The 21,974-nt window shown below is 42.4% G+C and overlaps 1 protein-coding gene across 5 annotated transcripts in view; it reads left to right on the top strand.

Moving 5' to 3' along the window:
* The window catches only part of dtnba (dystrobrevin, beta a), a 427,082-nt gene that overhangs the window by 304,106 nt on the left and 101,002 nt on the right, over positions 1–21,974 (top strand). For all 5 annotated transcript variants that reach the window (XM_080192276.1, XM_080192275.1, XM_080192274.1 and 2 more), the window contains exons 13-15: positions 1,945–2,032; positions 11,331–11,416; positions 15,336–15,449. In XM_080192276.1, coding sequence (XP_080048402.1) covers positions 1,945–2,032; positions 11,331–11,416; positions 15,336–15,449 — 288 coding nt within the window. The remainder of the gene's footprint in view (positions 1–1,944; positions 2,033–11,330; positions 11,417–15,335; positions 15,450–21,974) is intronic.

Raw genomic sequence — 21,974 nt, 5'->3', positions numbered from 1 at the left:
GTTTAGAAGAATGAGGGGAGATCTCATTGAGACGTATAAGATGATGAATGGGATGGATAGGATAGAGGTGGAAAGACTCTTCCCGCTCAAAAAAGACAGTAGGACTAGGGGGCACAGCCTCAAGATAAAGGGGGGGGCGGTTCAGAACGGAGTTGAGGAGGAACTTCTTCACTCAAAGGGTGGTGAATCTCTGGAATTCTCTGCCCGTTGAAGTGGTGGAGGCTGCCTCGCTAAGTATTTTTAAGAAGCGGGTTGATGGGTTTTTGATAAGAGAGGGGATTAAGGGTTATGGGGAGAGGGCGGGAAAGTGGAACTGAGCCACGACAGATCAGCCATGATCTTATTGAATGGCGGGGCAGGCTCGAAGGGCCAGATGGCCTACTCCTGCTCCTATTTCTTATGTTCTTATGTTCTTATGAAATTGCTTTTACAAATTAAATTTAACAAAATTGTAATTGGGTTACTTTGTATGTTGTGACATTATTAAACATTGTATCCAATTAAAATATTCTCACATTTTTCCAAAAATCTAACAAATATGTTTGTCAAAAGCCTGTCAACATAGCTGCCTTAACTTCTCACGTTAGCACACCAGGAAAGAGGATCCCCTTTGGGGGAAATTGGGCTTGCTCTTAATGGGTGGGATCATATGGAGATGAAGGTCTTGGAGATCCATGAGCAACCTTTTTACAGGAAAACCTGCCACATCTTGGCCACTCAAGCACTTGAGGACCCCAGGAACAGAAGTTCTGCCCACAGAGTTGCTGATCAAACTGGAGCTAAACATTGTATTGACAGTTCCATTGGGCAGGCGATAGTGCAGGGCGCATGACATTCACCTGAGGCCTCTGATTGTCGCTGAGGCGAGTGATGGTGGCAGATGTATCACAGGGTAGGGGGTCATGGAAGAGGTGAATGAATGTGTTCAACAGCATAGACAGGGTGTGGCTCCCAGCAGGTACCTCCATTTCCCAGTGCAGAGTTCTTCAATCAGGCACTGAATACTTTGAACGAGGGGTTCCCCTCCCCCAAGAGTCTGCAAGCAATCACCAGGGTTTTCTTGTTGAGCTACTCACATGATGAGTTCCACACCTACCCCTGGGTCAGTACCAGCAGTGGTGGGTGAGTTCCTTAATTGATCATTGAAGCTGCTTAAGGATTTAAATTAGTGTTGGGGTGGGAGGGCCATCCATGGGCCTTCTCACCACAGATATAATTGGGTGGGAAGGTGAAAGGAGCTTCCCTCTCCCCCTGGAATGTTTCCCCTGCTGCAAACTTGCCACAGAGGAGGGCACAATGCACCACCACCACCACCACCACACCACCCCCCCTCCCCCGCAACATTCCATACTCAATCTATTCATACAGGGTTATTGCTCAGATCTGCAGTTAAAATATCCAGCTTTAAGGAGGGAAATTGAAGGCAGATGCAAAGAACTGCAATAAGAATGCAGTTCATTGTTTTCACTGCTGTCCTTTGGAAATTAAGAAATGCAAAAATCTCCTTTTATATTTTTGACTCTAGTTTATGTTGTGATCATCCAATGAGCATCTTTGAATGGTTGTCGAAAACAGTTTGAAAAATGGTTCTATTTTTTCAAAACATATTAGAGTATTGGACAGTGACATGTTTATATAATGGGCAAAACATCTGATTTTTGCTTTTTAATGCTTCCACATAATGAATTTTGCCATTAGACTTATATCGCAAAGTACCAAACGGCCTTGCATGATTGGATGATAAGTGAGTGTCTCGCCTCCCTTGGGGTTCGGTACGTTTGCAATGTTCCTGATTTAGAATGAATAATTAATAATGGAGTTGTAACACCACTGAATCTCTAACCTAACACAGGTTCCAGTCCCATTTCTTTTGCTGGGAAGAGATCCACTCCGCTACCCGAAGATAAAGGTTAATTTCTGAAAGATATTTATTCCTCTGTTTAGTGTCTTGGACAGTCCGAGCCGACTGGATGAAGAGCACAGGCTGATTGCTAGGTATGCTGCCAGACTAGCTGCGGAAGCTGGAAACACAGTAAGTATCACAGCCTTCCTTATTCTACTTAATCATTTCTTTCAGGCCTTGGGCTTGACGACTGACACTGACTAAATGACAGCTATTTAGTTCAAAAGAGATGGATGGCATGGTTTTTGTAAGATGTACAATAATGGACCTTTGCCTTGATTTTAGGGCATTCATCCAATCAAAGGATTTCAAACAATGTTACGAATCCGTGCAGTGAATTAAGTGGCTTACACTGGTTGTCTGAACCAAAGGTAGCATTACAGTCTTGAATTGCCTCCAGAGTATCCCTTGTACATAAAGCATATAGTCTTATGCTTGGGGTAGTCTTATGTTTTAAACTAGATGCTACCTGTTTGATCTTAGCTCTCTGCTCCATACCATGCAATTGAACCCAGTGAGTGACTGATAAATGTTGTTACAAAACAGTGCACATTGTAAAAAAATTCTTGGTTTTGAGGTATAAAAACCCTTTGAAATAAAATCACAAGTTCCGAACAGTTAATCTGGAGCAAAGCGGTTCTCGGTTGTCTTGACCTAGGTAGTGATAAGCCAGGGAACTACAGACCTTACAAACTTTTTAAACCAGAGAGTCTCACATCAATAATAGGGGAACTATTGGAGAAACTTCTGAAAGAGAGCATCTGTCCCCGCTTGGAGAGGCAAGATTCGATCAGGGACAGTCAGCATGGCTTTGTCAGAGGGAAGTCATGCTTAAAAACTTTGATTTAATTTTTTGAGGAAGTGACCAAGTGTATAGGTGAGGGTAGTGCAATTGATGTAGTTTATACAGATTTCAGCAAAGCATTTGACAAGGCAAATACACATGGGATCAGGGTAGTTTGATAAAATAGATTCGGAATTGGCTCAATTGTAGGCGACAGAAGGCTGCTTTAGTGACTGGATGCCTGTGTCCAGTGGCGTACCACAGGGATAAGTGCTGGGTTCCCTATTATTCATCATTTATATCTGCATATAGATGACTGTGGGGGTAGGATTAGTAAGTTTGAGGATGACACAAAGCTTGGCTGGGTGATTAAAGCGAGGTTGAGTGCCTCGGGCTGTTATATAGACAGAATGGTGGGGAGGCAATGGCCTCGTGGTATTATCGCTGGACTATTAATCCAGGAACTCGGCTAATATTCTGGGGTCCCGGTTTTGAATCCTGGCATGACATATGGTGGAATTTGAATTCAATAAAAAGTATCTGGAACTAAGAATCTACTGATGACCATGAAACCATTGTCAATTGTTGGAAAAACCCATCTGGTTCACTAATGTCCTTAAGGGAAGGAAATCTGCCATCCTTACCTGGTCTGGCCTACATGTAACTCCAGAGCCACAGCAATGTGGTTGACTCTCAACTGCTCTTTGAACAAGGATAACTTGGGTTGATCAAAAATGTTGCCTAGCCAGTGACGCCCATGTCCCACGAATGAATAAAGAAAATGGTCAAATGGATAGATGGAATTTAACCCTGAAAGTGTGAGGTGATACACTTTGGAAGGAGTAAATTAACAAGGAAATATTCAATGAATGGTATGACATTGGGAAGTTCTGTGGAACAAAGGGACCTTTGTGTGTTTGTCCATCTTTGAAGATGGAAGGTCATGTTAGTAGGCTTGCCTTTATCAATCAAGGTATAGATTACAAAAGCAGGGAAGTCATGTTGACGTTGTATAGAATATTGGTGAAGCCACAACTAGAGTACTGTGTGCATTTCTGGTTGACATGTTATAGGAAGGATATGATTGCATTGGACGGAGTGCAGAGGAGATTTACCCGTATGATGGCTGGGCTGGAACATTTAAGTTTTGAAGTGAGGGTGGATAGGCTTGGATTGTTTTTGTTGGAGCAGGGAAACCTGAGAGGCAACCTGATTGAGGCGTACAAAATTATGAGGGGTATCGACAGAGTGGATAAGTTCCCCTTAGTTGAAGGGCCAGTCACAAGGGGACATGGGTTCAAGTTGAGGGACAGGAGGTTTAGAGGGACTTGAAAAAAAACTTCTTTACCCAGAGGATGGTGATGGTCCTGAATGCACTGCTAGGGCAGGTGGTAGTGGTGAGTTACCTCACATCCTTTAACAAGTATCTGGATGAGTTCTTGGCACATCATAACATTCAATGCTACAGGCCAAGTGCTAATAAATGGGATTAGGTGGGAGGTCAGGTTATTTCTCGTGTCAGTGCAGACTTGATGGGCCAAAGAGCCTCTTTTTGCCCTGTATAATGCTATGATCCTGTGGTACAAATGACCAGTATTTGTGAGTTAAGCAGAATTTATGATTTTGATGGGAACTTTGAGTCTGAATTCAGGAAGTTGCCTGCTTTGAGAGAATAGTTAAAATGGTTGATTTCAATAGGTTGTACTTGGGATGATACCTTATTGATAAACAATACATGCACTGCCTTAATTGATCTGAATCAAAACTTTATCCTCAAGTCCTTGGATGCTGACAACACAGCCAAAGTTTCTTCTGTCTCAGAACTAATGATGAACCATCTCTGCAAAGAAAAGTACCATTGAAATGATGATAAAACTGTATCAACACAGATATTAATGTTCTAATTTTTCTCCAGCCTCATTCCTCCTCCTTTATTTGGTAGTAGTCCGAATTATCCTTTCTCATTGGCTACAGGCGAGTGTCACTCCATCTTTGCAGCCTCCATTTCACAAGTTGTAAACGGAGACATAGCTTGACTCTTATCTCCTTAAACTCAGAAGATTAGATTTTACTGAATGGAAGGTGCAAGAAATTTGTTTTGAGACAAAAGCTAGCAGTCTGAGTTTATAATGAGCTGATATTGAATCTCCCAAAGTCCCAGAAAAGTATTGAAGAAATTGAGTTGTCAACAATTGTGCTGTAAACTGTCCATTTACTTCTAAGATAAAAGTGTGTTGGGGCCAAGGATAGCCAATTCTCATTTCTACCTGAATGTAAGGTTGACACATTTCACATTGCCATGGGGAAGATGGCAGAGGAAGCCACCTCTGAAACCATGTGACAGGCTGCTGTACAAATCAGTGAGTATCTCAGATATAGACAGCAATTTTGTATGGTCAGCAGATAGAAGAAGCAGCTTAGGTTCTGCAAACTACCACAGCTGGATGTAGAGGCAAGTGATCTCCAGTTGAAGAAATATGTCCTGCAACCGTTTAAAGATACCTGGCAATTTATCTCACGTGACCAGGGGGAAGAAGAATCAGCACAACAGGTTTTCCTGCTGGTGGTGGATTTAAGAAACTCTCCAGCACTGAGGGAGCACTGCCTGAAAATGGTCACTCAAAGTTACTGCTCAGAGAAGCACAGATGCAGGAATCCATTGCAAACTGGGAGCAACTGTGGATAACTTGGTATAAGGACTTAATTCCATAGGAATGTGATAACTTCAGGGGAAATGTGTTCAGTATAAAAAGAAACATTCCTCTCTGCAGTTTAGAGTAAAAGTTGTCTACAAAAAGAAAGTACTGTTTGTTTAATAGAGTCATAGAGGTTTACAGCATGGAAGCAGGCCCTTCGGCCCAACTTGTCCATGCTGCCCTTTTTTTAAACCCCCTAAGCTAGTCCCAATTGCTTGCATTTGGCCCATATCCCTGTATGCCCATCATACCCATGTAACTGTCTAAATGCTTTTTAAAAGACAAAATTGTACCCGCTTCTACTACTATCTCTGGCAGCTTGTTCCAGACACTCAGCACCCTCTGAGTGAAAAAATGGGCACTTTTGTATCTCTCCCCTCTCACTTTAAATCTATGCACTCTAGTTTTAGACTCCCCCATCTTTGGGAAAGGATGTTGACTATCTAGCTGCCCTCATTATTTTATAGACCTCTATAAGATCACCCCTCAACCCCCAACACTCCAGAGGAAAAAGTCCCAGTCTATCCAGCCTCTCCTTATAACTCAATCCATCAATTCCCAGTAGCATCCTCATAAATCTTTTCTGCACTCTTTCTAGTTTAATAAATCCTTTCTACAATAGGGTGACCAGAATTGCACACAGCATTCCAGGTGGCCTTACCTATGTCTTGTACGACTTCAACAAGACATTCCAGCTTCTGTATTCAGTGTTCTCACCATTGAAACCAAGAATGCCAAATGTCTTCTTCATCACTCTGTCCATCTGTGACTCCGCTTTCAAGGAGCTATGAACATGTACCCCTAGATCTCTTTGTTCTGTGACTCTCCCCAATGTCCTACCATTAACTCAGTAAGTCCTGCCCTGGTTCAGTCTACCAAAATGCATCACTTTGCATTTGTCTAAATTAAACTCCATCTACCATTAATCGTGCTTTTTAAGAACATAAGAAATAGGAGCAGGAGTAGACCTTCGAGCCTGCCCCGCCATTCAATAAGATATTGGCTGACCTGAAGTGGATCAGTTCCACTTTCCCGCTTTCTCCCCATAACCCTCAATTCCCTTGTCTATAAGAAATCTATCTTCCCGTGACTTAAACATACTCAACGAGATAGCCTCCACCACTTCAATGGGCAGAGAATTCCAGAGATTCACCACCCTTTGAGTGAAGAAGTTCCTCCTCAACTCTGTTCTAAACTGCACCCCCCCCTCCCCCATTATTTTGAGGCTGTGCCCTCTAGTCCTGGTTTCCTTTCTAAGCAGAAAGAATCTCTCTACCTCTACCCTATCTAGCCCCTTCATTATATTGTAAGTCTCTATAAGATCCTTTTTAAGGTCATTTGTTCAGTAAATGTTTTAAAATGTAATATTTTGCCTAGTCATTCTTTCAGTGGATAACTGGAAGTTAGAATCTCTTTTAAAAGCTATAGATCTTTGCAGAGATTGTAACAATATTAGGCTGCTGCAATCTTCTTTGTAAACATTCCTTATAAAATACATTGATGAGAAAGTGTTTTTGACCAGTTAGATTACAAGATTAAAAGGTGTATTTAGCTGGTGGTAGCTTGACTTGGCTGTGCTTATTGACAAGGAACAGCCTCCCATTCCATTCTGTTACGCTGGGCCATCTTAACACACAGCTAGAGCGTAAATCGAATTAAATGTTCTTCAGACTTCCACACTGCTCCCAGTATAAGTCATTGACTACTTTATTGGGTTTTTTTCCATTGACAGTTGTATTTTTGGCTTAAAAATAACTATTCAAGGCATAGTATGGAGATCAATTTACAATGCATTGATTGAAAATCCTTAGGAATTCATCTGAGCAAAATATAGCCAGTTAGAGTTCATTAATGCAAGTCGTAAGTCTGAGTTAATAGCACTGAATTTTATTTGATTGCCTCTGAGCGACAGAGATAAATTGCTCCTGAGATTTATCTGGGGCTTTACCTGTGGTTACGCATTGCCCTCAGGAGATTGAATAGGTTGTGTCGGGTGAATTGGCTGTCAAGGGAATTGACTTAATGAATTGCCTTTTTATCTTCTCTAGTTCCTTAACTTTTTGTCTTCATGAGGAAGAACTGTCGCAGATGATTCTGCATGAAGTAGTCGGGGACAACAGAAACAATTTACATAATCGCTAATTTGATAATGAATAAAAGTTAATTTGCCATTTTTTTCATAATGCCAGTCATAGCCGTGCTTCGTTTCACAGGCACCAGAATGTGGCAGAAATTCATTCAAATTAAATTATTCATATTCCATGGCAGTAGTAACATCTGTCACAATGCTAAAATATTGAACTCTGCAGTATTAAACATATTTGGTGGTTTGGTGTAAGTGTTGAAAACAATAGCAAAGGATCACATTTATCACAATTCTGGAGATTTTCTGAAAGCAAATCCAACGTTCGTATTCCTTACCCTCTTCTGCCTTGGCTTAAACATGATTTGTGGCAGAGAGCACAATATTGGCCCTGCTTTCCTGTCTCCACTGATCCACTTGTAAGCTGAGAAGGCATCATGTGTTGAGTACTCTGTCCCCTTTGAATTTACCATCTCTGGATGGAGGGATGAACATAACATAAGAAATAGGAGCAGGAGTAGGCCATCTAGCCCTTCGAGCCTGCCCCGCCATTCAATAAGATCATGGCTGATCTGTCGTGGCTCAGTTCCACATTCCCGCCCTCTCCCCATAACCCTTAATCCCCTCTCTTATCAAAAACCCATCAACCTGCATCTTAAAAATATTTAGTGAGGTAGCCTCCACCACTTCAACGGAGTTGAGGGGGTTGAGCTATGAGAAGAGGCTGAATAAATTAGGCTTGTACTTGTTAGAGTTTAGAAGAATGAGGGGAGATCTCATTGAGACGTATAAGATGATGAATGGGATGGATAGGATAGAGGTGGAGAGACTCTTCCTGCTCAGAAAGGACAGTAGGACTAGGGGGCACAGCCTCAAGATAAAGAGGGGGGGGCGGTTTAGAACGGAGTTGAGGAGGAACTTCTTCACTCAAAGGGTGGTGAATCTCTGGAATTCTCTGCCCGTTGCCTGTCAGTTAAATACTTGCAGTGGTGAAGTTATGATTAGAAACTTGATAGCACTGGGCTCAAACAGTTACTAAGAATGAGAGTTAAGAAGAGAAATTGGGTTGAATTTTCTTCTCATACCAAGGCTTACTGACTTGTGCAGCAAGTTACTGGGAAAACTCTTGAAGCAGATGGGATCAAAAGCCCAAGTGGATGCGTTTGTGGAGAAAGGATTATTTGAGGTGTATAATAAGAGGCTCAGTTGACTGTTCGTCTGTCAAAAATAAATGAACTTGTTGGGCCTCATGGTCCTTACCTGTTTTCAAATATTCTCTGTTCAGATTAAACCCCATTTACAGTGGAGTCAAAGCTCTAGTGATATTTTAAACGTGTATGCTCACTGAATATGAATAAGTACTGATATCTGACAGACCCTTGTCATTTAGCATGTGTGCCGTTAAGTCACTCTACAAACAGCTCTATCTGATGGCAGTGAAAGGCTTGTTCTCTGAAAATATGTACACCTATGTGTAATTGTAAGTATTGGACCAGCACAATAAGTTGTAACATGGACCACGTTTACCTGAGAAGCTGAGACCTGGGAGGTGCAAGCTTTTCTATGAGGTACAACTTGTTCAGGATGACATATTGAAACCTGAATCAGTTATACTGTTGGTAGCTTTAAATTTTTGAGTTGAATTTACTATCAATATTATTAATATCAGAAATTTGAGTGTGGGTGGTGATCACTTTTATCATGCCAGAAAAGTCATTTCAGTTCTCTCAGCTTTGTGAATTACAGGAACCAGATTTTTGTTATGAATAATACTGCTTTTAGAGTATTTTTTTTCTTTTTTGCCCAGCTGATGTTTTTTATTGTAACTTGGCAATTATAGAAATGTTGCTAATTAATTGAGGAAGTTCGAGTAAAAATAATGAAAGGTATAATGTACAGGTAGAGATTTTTTACTGCAATTATGGTGTGTCAAGATTACTGCAATTATAACAGGAAGGCGAATGGGATGCTGGCCTTCATAGCGAGGGGGATTGAATATAAAAGTAGGGAGGTCTTGCTGCAGCTGTATAGGGCATTGGTGAGGCCGCAGCTGGAGTACTGTGTGCAGTTTTGGGCGCCGCACCTGCGCAAGGATATTTTGGCCTTGGAGGGAGTGCAGAGGAGGTTTACTAGGCTGATACCGGAGTTGAGGGGGTTGAGCTATGAGGAGAGGCTGAATAAACTAGGCTTGTACTCGTTAGAGTTTAGAAGAATGAGGGGAGATCTCATTGAGACGTATAAGATGATGAATGGGATGGATAGGATAGAGGTGGAAAGACTCTTCCCGCTCAAAAAAGACAGTAGGACTAGGGGGCACAGCCTCAAGATAAAGGGGGGGCAGTTCAGAACGGAGTTGAGGAGGAACTTCTTCACTCAAAGGGTGGTGAATCTCTGGAATTCTCTGCCCGTTGAAGTGGTGGAGGCTGCCTCGCTAAATATTTTTAAGAAGCGGGTTGATGGGTTTTTGATAAGAGAGGGGATTAAGGGTTATGGGGAGAGGGCGGGAAAGTGGAACTGAGCCACGACAGATCAGCCATGATCTTATTGAATGGCGGGGCAGGCTCGAAGGGCCAGATGGCCTACTCCTGCTCCTATTTCTTATGTTCTTATGTTCTTATAACTCGTAACAAACTTTTCTGCTGGATTATTTTATGAAACATATTCTAAAGATAGGAGGGGGTGAAATAGAAATCTGAAATATAAATGTGAAATTATTGTTACAACTCAAATAATCAGGCAGCAAAGGTGAAATGGAGCCTCATCTTTATACACTTCGAAGCTTTTATTTCCAGCACCTCTAATTCAACAAGTACAGTTTCAGCATGCTCCTGTATATCTGAATGCAAGTGAACGCTAAACAATACACCACCTGAATACAATTTAACTCCCATAATGTGTACTTGACAATTCTCAATTGATGCAGAAGCTTTATTTACATGTAAAAACCGAACCATGGAATCCCTACAGTGCAAAATCAGACCATTTGGCCCTCCGAGCCTGTACTGACTCTCCACAAAAGTATCTTAGCACACAACTACACCCCCACCCTGCACCCTAACCCTATAACCATGCACAGTTACAATGGCTAATCCACCTAATCTACTCATCTTTTGGACTGTTGGAGGAAACCTGTGCAGACACGGGGAGAACATGCAATCACCCAAAGCCAAAATCGAACCTGGGTCCCAGCTATGTGTATGTGTGTAGAGTTTGCACATTCTCCCTGTGTTTGCGTGGGTTTCCTCCCATAGCCCAAAGATGTGTACGTTAGTTGGGTTAACCATGGAAAATGCACTGGGAGATGGGGCAGAGGTGTGGGCCTGGGTAAGGTGCTCTTTCGGAGAGTCGTTGCAGGCTTAATGGGCTGAATAGCCTCCTCCTGCACTGCAGGGGTTATATGGTTCTAACCACTATGCCACTGTGCTGAAGATGGGTAATTGATTTGCATACCTTCATCAAATCTTAAACCAGAGGAAAATGTTGGAAGAATTTTATGTTGTTTCACAATGGCGGGACCTGGTAATTAACATTGATTGTGCCCTAAGATGCTTAAGGTGAGAGGGAGAATAAAAGACTTGTGCCTGCTATAGCCAGGATTTTCCGGTCCTGTCATAGAAAATTTGATGACCCACCCAAAAGTCGATCGACTGGTCAGTTGGACCAAGTGATCCTGGTGGCAGGCAGGACTGGAAAATCTCTTCCTGCACCTCCTGCTGAGTGGCATTGGTTCTGAGGTAGACAATGCCATTCATGGATCAGTTGAGTCGTGAAGAACATTACATTGCAGAAGATGGCAAGAAAGTACAATAAAATTTAGCTGCTCACAATGTTTTTGTTGTTAAAATGTACTATTTGCTATTTTAGCAGCGTTCAACATCAGAATTGGCTTTCAACTTCGATGCTAACAAGCAGCAGCGGCAGTTAATTGCAGAACTGGAAAATAAAAATAGGTAAGGAGGATAAAAAGTTCTCTGGCAGGTCTTGGTTCCAGCACTGATTTGTACCGAGTGCACTGTTCATAAAACAATCTTTGCCATCTGGTTCTTCAAATACCTCCTTATCAGTGGACAGAAAAAAATAGCAAGAGCTACAAAGAGGGAATATGAACTGAAACTTGCAAGGCAAATCAAGAACAGCACGTTAAATCTGGTGTCCCTGAATTACAGTATGTGCCTCCTTTAAAATCTGGGACAGAATTTAATATTATTGTCAGAATCTCACCCACTGACTGGAGAACTGGCAAGAGCCCCACGTCACCTCCGTAGAGGCATTTAATGGCAATCATTGGGTTGGTTCTTCCCTGGGATTTAGGACTCGCGATCACCAAGGGCTGCCAGTCACTCAGAGGTTGGTGGCTCCACATTGCCCATCAACGCCATTGAGAGCGTTGCCTGCTGCCACTAATGTGCCTTACAAAGGCCTAGGATCAACAAGGGACCCATTGGCAACAAGTGAGCAAGGGTGTAATGTGGATTGTCATTCCTGGGGGTAGAGATGGGGTCAGAATAGAGGACATAGGGCTGATCTGAGCGAGAGAGAGACCCTCTCCCCAAAGCACCGATATTGGGTCATTCAAACAGGCACTAGGTACTCTTGAACTAGGGAACCCAACCTCCCGGAAATCTGCAAATATACCCAATATTGCTTGTTTTTTGGGCTCTCCAGTGAATACCAGCAGTCTAGGATGGAATCCTACATTGGGTATTATCTACTCACTTAGTGTTCGGCTGGGAAGACCGTCTACAAGCCTTCCTTCCCCAGTCTTAATCAGGCATCCCACCCTGCACATTCCTGCCAAATTAAATTCCCTCTTACCTGCAAATTTGCTGCAGGGTGACATTAAACTCCACCCCAGTGTGTGGTGTGTTACCTCCCTGTGACATTTTTACCGCTTTTGAATAATATACACGATATATGGGACAATTTGAAAGGTTATTAGTTTATCAAATGGAACAATTTTATTCTGATTCAGCATTCTATATAAATAACAAAAACAATAATAACAGTACTGTATATCATAGAATCAGAACCATACAGTGCAGAAGGAGGCCACTCAACCCATTGAGTATGCACTGACCACAATCCCACCCAGGCCCAATCCCTATAACCCCATGCATTTACCCTAGCTAGTCCTGCTGACATGAAGGGACAATTTAGCATGGCCAATCCACCTAACCCACATATCTTTGGACTGTGGAGGGAAACCAGAGCACCCAGAGGAAACCCACACAGACACGGGGGGAATGTGCAAACTCCACACATAGTGACCCAAGCCAGGAATTGAACCCGGGGCCCTTGGCACTGTGAGGCAGCAGCGCTGACCACCGTGCTGCCCTTTACAAACTTAAAATTGGATTGTTAACCCTTGTTGATGTTCTTTGTAATCCCCAAAACAGATATCATCGTGGCACAGTGTGCAGTGTAACTCCAGCCAAACAAATGTAGGTTCACATTTAGCTGAGGATGTGAAAACACCTCATGGTGCTTTCCTCTACTGTATAGTTTCACATGGCTGGCTTATTGCAACGCAAAATGAACTTCATAAACTGATGATTTCCTCCATATTTCTGTTATCAATAAAGAGCCAAAGGTGCATTTCACATTTAAATTACTTGAACAATTCCACCAACATGAGAGCTGCACTCTGTTTATTTGCAGCTTAATGGTGTCACAATGATCAGGCTGCAACTTGGAGCTCCCCATAATTAAAGCAGCTTCCTTGTTTTCTAATACTCCGGTGAAGCATCTTGGGATGTTCCATTATGTTGGAAGTGCAGTGGAAATATAATTTTTCATTGTTGTTGTTGTTTTCCAAAGACAGATTCGGTCGCCAGAATCCTTAAAACGAGGAAGTACGAAAGCCATTGATTTAGTGAATGTGTACTGGAGTTTAATAACTAAATGAGATGCTGGTAACATCCAATTCTACTGCTCCACACCTCTCTTGACCTCCCTGCTGTCAAATAATTTCTCTTGGCCATCATCCAGAATTGCATTATTTTTCCCAGTTGGAAATATTGAAACCCTCAGCTCCAGCCCTGTCACAAACAGCATATCCTGGCCACAGTAATTCTGTACCTGCTCCTTGACTTCCATCCTGGGTGAATTAGACATTTGCAAACTTACCTTCCTATTCAACAAAAGCATTAACTTCTGACCTTGTGTTCTTTCCATTACAAAAGCCTTACTTCCATCTCTAAGATCACCCACCTTCAACCCTGCCTGAACACCCTGCAGCTGAAACCTTTATCTATGTCTGCCCACCTCCAGACTTGATCATTTTAATACTATCATCGTCAACATGCCTCCCTTTCTATACACTCTGTAATCTTCAACTAAAACACTCCTGTCCATGAATCGTTCTGCACCAGTTCCTGTTTACCCATTACCAGCACCCAAACACTTTCAATTTAAAATGCTTATTCTTATTTCATGGCCTTATCTTTCCATATTTGTGAACTCCTTAAGTCATCCAAATCATTCAAATCCTCCTTTTCCTCAGAGCTCTTGTTGAAGAGTCCTGCTGAATCTGCCCTCTTGTGAATCCCCTTCCTCTGCCCAAAGTGGCCATTTTTCCAGATACTTGATCCCTAAATCCCTCCAGCTATTCCAACCACTTCTCCATTTAAGATCCTCCTGAAGATCTATCTCTTTGAATCATTTTACTATCTTCTTCTTTGAACCTGTTTCATTTTATCTGACTATGTCTCTGAAGCGCAGTGGGACCTTTATGTATGAGCTGTGATATAAATGCAGTTTGATGTTGCTGCATGTGCTAGCTGAGTTTTCCTCACATTTCTCTCTGCAACAACAATTAGAGTATATTTGTAGTAGATGAGACAAGGGACGCCATTTTATTAAGAGCTTTAACTGTTATGTTTAAAATTAGGTCAGGTTTGGTCGGAAGAATAGGGAGGTAACTTATTACTTGGAAGGTGTCAGTCTAGATGCGGTATAGAAACAAAGGCATTTTGGAGTACAGATACATTAAAAGTTATGCCAAATCAAACCAAGTGCCAGGCTTTATTTCTGGAGAGATAGAATTGAAAATTAGAAAAGATATTCTGAACCTGTAACAGACCTTGGTTAGATCACACTGGGATTACTGCTTGCAGTTCTGATCATCATACTATAAAATATTTAGAGAGGTTCTGGAGAGGGGGAAGAGATGAATTATAAGGATGATACCAGAAATAGATGAGTATATACATCGGGGAAGGTTTGATAGACTGAGACTCTTTTCTCTTGAAAAATGAGAGCTGAGGGTTGACCTAACAGGGATATTTAAATTACAAAAGGTTTTGTTAATGTGGATAAAGAGAGAATGTTTCCTCTTGCAGGGAAGAGCATAACTAGAGGCCAACAATAGATGATAGTCACCAAGAAATCCAATGGGGAACTCAGCAGAAACTCCTTTATCCAAGCGTGGAAAGAATGTGGAAGTCCCCACCCCAGGGAGTGTTTGAAGTGAATTGATATGGATGCATTTAAGGGGAAGCTAGAGAAGTATTTGAATGAGAAGGGAAAGGGTGGTTATGATGATGGATTTAGTTGATGATTTTAGATGGGGGAAGATGAGAGGAGGCTCAAGTGGAGCATAAACACCAGCATGGCGTGGTTGGGTTGAGTGGCTTATTTCTGTGCCATATTTTGTATGCAAACCCTATGTAAGTCTGTTCATGGAATGGTTGTGAAACATTTCATATTTACAGTTAATATAAGAACAGTGACTAATCCCTCTCCCTATTGGCTTGTAATTGTCTTTTTGTCTATTTTTGGAGAAAGTACAAAACCTTGTTTTGCAGACATAGTTACTTGTGAAATGATGGTATTGTCTTTCGGAGTAACTCTAACTGTTCTTGGTTTCAGGGAAATCCTTCAAGAAATCCAACGTCTCAGATTAGAACACGAGCAGGCCTCGCAACCAACCCCAGAGAAAGCACAGCAGAATCCTACCCTATTGGCTGAACTGAGGCTACTTAGGTAAGGTTTGGCTATTGTCAGGTTAGATATTTTGTCCTGCAACAATCGCCAAGTTAACAAAGTGGCAATTCCTGCAGAGAGCAGTGAAATTTATAATTACTTCAATTCTAACAAAATAAAGGCCCAAATCTTCCAATCAGCATTGGAGCTCCTGTGTGTGATGCTGATCAAACAGAAAACTACCCACTTATCTGCACACGTTATTTTCTGTTAAATCTCCTGATGGTGTTGCTCTTTGAAAACCTCACCCCCTTTTTACAACTTTGGCTACCATAATCAAAGGCCCTAATAGCAATGTGGGTGTACCTATTTCACATGGACTGCAGCAGTTAAAGAAGAGAGCTCATCACCACCTTCTGAAGAGCAATCAGGGGTGGGCAATAAATGCTGGCCTAGTCCACGACATCCACATCCCAATAATTAATTTTTGAAAAGTGTTTGAAGGTACCCAAGCTTCTCAGTGTATTAATGATTGAGTGGATGGATGAGTGACTGAGGGGTTACGGTGGCCGGGGGGGTGGTTGGAAGGGTGAAGGGGACGAGTGATTGGAGGGCAGGTCAGGGAGGGAAGTAAGGAAGTGATCGGAGGAGGGTCAGTTAGGTGTTTGAGGGTGGGGTGATAGTTGGGTAGGTCGGTGGATTGGAGGGCAGTGGTAGGGCAATCAGGTAGTCAAGGAGTGGGAGTCGACAGATCCAGGAGGGAGTTAGCAGGGGTTAGTAGTATAATTAGCTGAGAGTTAGAACAGGCTTTAATCCTTCTAAATTTTCCTGGCTTGTTATTGTGCTAAGTGAATTAGATTCATCCAAAGTCTCCACTTTAAAATGGAGGGTTCCAGGTATAGGATAATTACCCAATAGAAGTTGAAACTTCCCAAACAATTCTCAAGAGGCTTTTGCATGGGGACATTTGACAGCTTCTCCTTCAAGGTATTACCCTCCAGAAAACAGAAGATCTTTTTGATGCACAAAGGAGTGCAGCACGGAGGATTCCATTCAGCCCATTCTGCCATTAGATATTTAGTGTGTGCTGATCAGACACAACAACAAGCTTTATTTTAATCTATGTGGATGTTTTCTTCTCATAGCTGGAATCCTTGGTTCAAATCCCTCCATTGTTCTGTGTTGGAACCTCAGTTATATAGTATGTCAGGTGAATTTTCAGTTGTCAATTGCACCACCAGATGGCATGAGGCACCATAAAGTATCTTAATCAAGCCTCCTGCTGGTTGATTTATCCGCCATCCCTCCCCTCCCCCTTTCCCAGCTGAATGAAAGATGTTAACATTAAAATGTGCTGATTGTATCACAGCTATGGATAAGCATTGAGCAGAAAGGAACAGCACTGTGGAGTTGAACAAACTTCGCCAAAATGTTTTAGTAAAACGGTTCCTCAAGAAAGAAGAATTCCCAATGTGATAAAATAACCAAGGGGACTGTGTAATCACCAGCTGACACTCCTTCCCCCTGCACTTCCTGCCTCACAGCACCACCCCCCAACAATGAAGCAGAAACTAACTTCCCATGTCATTGACAGAGAAATTTTTGGGAGGGCAGAAATGATAAAACCTTCTTTAAACTGGAAGCCTTACCTGTACATATACAGCTTTGGGATTATTTTTACTGGGAATGTACCTTGTGATAAAAGCAACTCCTTTTATCACAGGGTACATTGCTAGTAAAAAAAAATAATCCCCCCATCGGAAGAAGTAATTGCCAGTGCAGGCAACGAAATGAAGAAAATTTGACTCTGTACAATTCTGATGAGCAACATGTTCCATGCCAGGGTTTGTTAGTGACACCAGAGATCAGCAAGACTAGGAAAGATGATTATGATTTTAATAATTGCTCTGCCTGCTGACTGATTAAATTTAGATTACAGGATTCAAATTTGTAGAGGTTCTTCAAATCCAGTACTCAGGAGATTAAGGTCACATGGCAGCCAAAACTCAGTCCCCCCTGCCCTTCGATTGACCTGCTTTCTGTCTAAACCTAGCTGTAGAGGTGAGCGCAGAACTGGAAAAGAGAAGCTGGGCACAAATTGAGATACTCGTTTTGCCCTCCCCCACCTCTCACCCCCAGAAAAAATACATTACTATTTTAAATGAATTCCAGTGAAGAACCATATAAAATTAAAGCCAGTTCAGTCATTTCAGAATTAGAAGCATCTTTGCTAATTTCTGAGTGGTGCCAACTGTGTACAAGGTCAGCAAAGCATCCCATTGCACCAGAGCAGGTCCATTTGCCGCATCCTATTGTTCTTCTCATTGACCAGTGGACCCCTGTGGCTAATTACCAAATTGTCACGCGTGAAAAGGAGAACAAAACAGTGAATGCTGGACGTGTTTGGTAAAACCGGAAACATAGGTACATGATCATCTGAAGAGGAAAATGAAAGTTAGGCCCATGTTTTGGGATGGACCTTTCACTCAAAATTAGAGATTGGAACATAAACCAACTTCTAGATGGCACCGGTCAAAATAAAGGAGAAGGAAGAAGAACAAATGAAAACACATGCCTTTTACAGTGAGGCAATTCCCAGGTTTCACTGGGCTCAAGTCAGGATCGTCCAGATGGATAGATGTCATTTTGCAGCAAAGCTGCTGCCCAGTCTGTGTCTAGTCTCCCTGTGGTCTAGTGGAGGCAGAACTGTGAGCTGTGAATACTGATTAGAGTGTGACTTTCAATTTGGCAGAGGCTACACTAAGCAGGTGGAGAGGTACAGATAGCGGAGAAGTCATGGCCCGAGGACATTACTTATTTCTACTGGAAATGATTGTGAGGCACATCTGGTGACAAATCTGTCAGTGAAACCTGGCAGCAGAGACAAATAGAGGTTGAGGTTTTCAGTTCATTTTTAATTCTCTGGTTGATATCTCTGAATGGCGGAAGGGGCAAGAATATCTCGCTGAAAAGCGGATGTGTCCTCTCTCCTCTGACCAACATTTGCTCTGCGCCAACACCACCCCTACATTTACTTCCTGCTGGTGATAATTCCTCTGTAGAAACACACAAGCTAGGAGTAGGAGGAGGCCATTTGGCCCTTTGAGACGGCTCTGCCATTCATTACGATCATGGCTGATCGTCCAACTCAAAAAATTTAATCCTGCTTTCTTCCCATAACCTTTGATTCCATTCATCCCAAGTGTTATATCTAGCTGCCTCTTGAATGCATTCAATGTTTTAGCATCAACTACTTCCTGTGATAATGAATTCCACAGGCTCACCACTCTGAGTGAAGAAATGTCTCCTCACCTCCATTCTAAATGATCTACGTTGAATCCTCAGACTGTGACCCCTGATTCTGGACTCTCCTGTCATTGGGAGTATCCTCCCTGTATCTACCCTATTTTATAAAATTCTATGAGATACCCCCTTATTTGTCTGAACTCCTGTGAAAGCAATCTCACCTCATACATCAGTCCCACCGTTCCGGGAATCATCCTGGTAACCTTCACTGCACTCCTCGAGAGAACGAACTTTCTCAGAAAAGGAGACTAAAACTGCGCACGATGTTGATAGGAAACTGCACAGGATATTGTAATTATACAGGGCCTCACCAAGGCCCTGTATAATTACATCACATCCCTACCCCCGTATCAAAACATCTTGTAATGAAAGCCAACATACCATTTGTTTTCTTTACCGCCTGCTGCACCTGCATGTTTACCTTCAGCAACTGGTGCACAAGGACACCCAGGTCCCACTGCACACTCACTCTCCCAATTTACAGCCATTCAAGTAGTAATCTGCCATCATGCTTCCAAAATGAATAGCCTCACATTTATCCAAATTATGCTGCATCTGCCTTTGATTTGCCAACTCACCCACCGGTCCAGATCATGCTGAAGGATCTCTGCATCCTCGTTACAGTTCACCCTCCTACCCAACTTCATATTATCGGCAAACTTTGAGATTTTACATGTTCTTCCCTTTTCCAATTCATCAATGTAGTGAATAGCTGGGGTCGCAGCACCGATCCCTGTGACACCGACTAGTTACCATTTGCCAACTTGAAAAGCACCCATTAATTCCGTCTTTGTTTCCTCTCTGCCAACTAGTTTTCTATCCATCTCATTACACTTTCCCCAATCCCATGTACTTTAATCTTGCACAATAATCTCTTGTGCGGGATTTTGTCAAACACTTTCTGAAAATCCAAATATACCACATCGACTGCTCCCCCTTGTCAACTCTACTAGTTATATCTTCAAAGAATTCCAACAGATTTGTCAAGCATGATTTCCCCTTCATAAATCCATGCTGACTCTGTTTGACCCTACCACTGCTTTCTAAATGCTCCACTGTAAAGTCCTTGATGATGGATTCGAGAATTTTCCTCACTACTGATGTTAGGCACACTGGCCTATAATTCCCTGCTTTCCCTCTCGTTTCCGTTTTGAATACTGGAGTGACATTAGCTACCCTCCAATCTACAGGGACTCCAGTATGGCTCCTGCTCCAAATTCTGCTTTTACCCACTGGCTGGATGTCATCTGCACCGATCTTTTTAAACTTGTCCACTTCCACTATAAACTACACTGCAAATTGTAAATAGTTTAGCCTATCCATGTGTTTATGGATTATGTTCAAAAGGTTTCTACTACAAATGTAGGCCTGCAGTAGAGGTATTCTTAGATTTGTTGGTGTCAGGCACTCCCGTAACAGGCTGTCATATCCCTTTTGGTCAAGGCGTTGTCACACAACCCAATATTTACCTATACAAGAGCACCACTCTGGTGATGCAACAGTGCAGCTCCATGACGTTAAAATTGAATGGTCAGATGTGCTTTCACATGCGCATCTCCAGTTTTTCAGTCAATGAACCTGTTGTACCTTAGCAGTTAAGGACAGAAACTGCTGGAAAATTCCAAATTCCTATGTTCCCAATGAAAAGCCCAGTAGGACTGACAGTATCTTTAGAATTAATATTTTGGCTCTCCTCTCCCACTCTCTAACTTATCCCTGATCTTTCTTTTTTTTTTGACCTGACTGTCTCCCTCTTTCAATAACATAAAACCAAACACAATTTTACCTCTCTTCAGTTACGAAGAAGAGTCATATTGGATTCAAGATGTTAACTCTGCAAAGATGCTGCCAGACCTGTTGAGTCTTTCCAGAACTTTGTTTTTATTTCAGGGGGATTTTCTGATCCCCCTCTTAGAACTTTACAGCTAAGCATTTACACAGCCAATGTCCAGAGGTACAACTTCCCCTGGGTAATTGCCCTACACCGTGAGCCATTCAAAAATGCGATTCAAATCACAAACATTGTATGATACTACCAAGGCTACAGTAATAGTTACTCTGAAAAAATTAGAAGAAATAAAACTTCTTTTGATTTCTGGGTAACTAATATTCAAATCAGTCCCCATATGGGATGACCCCACCAGCTGAACTCCCGTAGAATTCCCCCGATCACCAACTTTCATCCTCAATGTGACCTGATCCCATGAGCTAGCTGAATTTTTTCTCTGCCCTGGATCACCCCAATTTGACCCCCAAACCTATCTCAACCCCTTACCAGGCTGACCTGACCCTACTCCCGCTCCCTCAACCTGAGACCCATCCCTTGTGTCTAACCCGCGCCCCCGCCTCCACATGTTCAACCTCCTCCCCAAACCCCCAATACTCCACAAACCCCTCCACCCCCCCCCCCCCCCCCAATACAACCCTTCCACCCAAATGTCCAAATGCCACCCACTGGCCCCTGATGTCCAAAATACTGCCCCCCCACCACCTCCAATCCCCCAATTCCTATCCACTTATCTTCTCCCTAGCCATCAATTTAAATTGGATCTATAAACCCATCTGCTTTATGGCAGCGGTACCCTGAAAATGGGGGTGTGTCCTCCCTCACTCCAACTTTCTTTGGCTTCATTGCTGGGCCTCAGAGTCAGCTGTGCTGCCAGGATTTTGCCTGTGAATGTTTGGCTGGGTTTCAAAAACATTTTGCTCAGAAGGTAATCTTAAAACTTCTGAAACTTTTAGGTGCTTATAATAAAAATATACTTTTGATAAGGTTCCTTGTTTGTTCACAAACCTAATCAGCATTTCAAGAATTATAAGGTTTTTCCCCTTGTGTTTTTTTTTAGATTCCTGTTAGTATTCAGGATTTTCTTGGATTGCTAGAGGTTTCATGTTTTTCCAATGATTTAAAAATATCTTGCTGTTGTATGGCCCTTGAGGAATATACATGGTGCAAACTGGTTGACTAAATATGAGCAAGAATGGAGGACGCATGGGGATATATATGGGGCAGGTTCATTGACTGAAAAACTGGAGATGCGCATGTGAAAGCACATCTGACCATTCAATTTTAACGTCATGGGGATATATATGGGGCATGGGGCATTTGTAATTTGAGGGGCATGGAGGGGGCTGGGTAGGTGTCAATGAGGTTTAGGGAGCCTTTAAACAACTTTGGAATTTGGCTGCTGTGTTGGGAGCCAAGGCAGGCCTCATGCTCTATAAATCTGACACCTGAGTGAAAAGACACATGAAGTCACACGTGAGTCGGGCGTGCAG

The sequence above is a fragment of the Carcharhinus amblyrhynchos genome, chromosome 7 (genome assembly GCF_965287045.1).
Source record: "Carcharhinus amblyrhynchos chromosome 7, sCarAmb.v2.hapA, whole genome shotgun sequence".
Classification (NCBI taxonomy): domain Eukaryota; kingdom Metazoa; phylum Chordata; class Chondrichthyes; order Carcharhiniformes; family Carcharhinidae; genus Carcharhinus; species Carcharhinus amblyrhynchos.
This window is presented reverse-complemented; position numbering and strand designations above follow the sequence as displayed.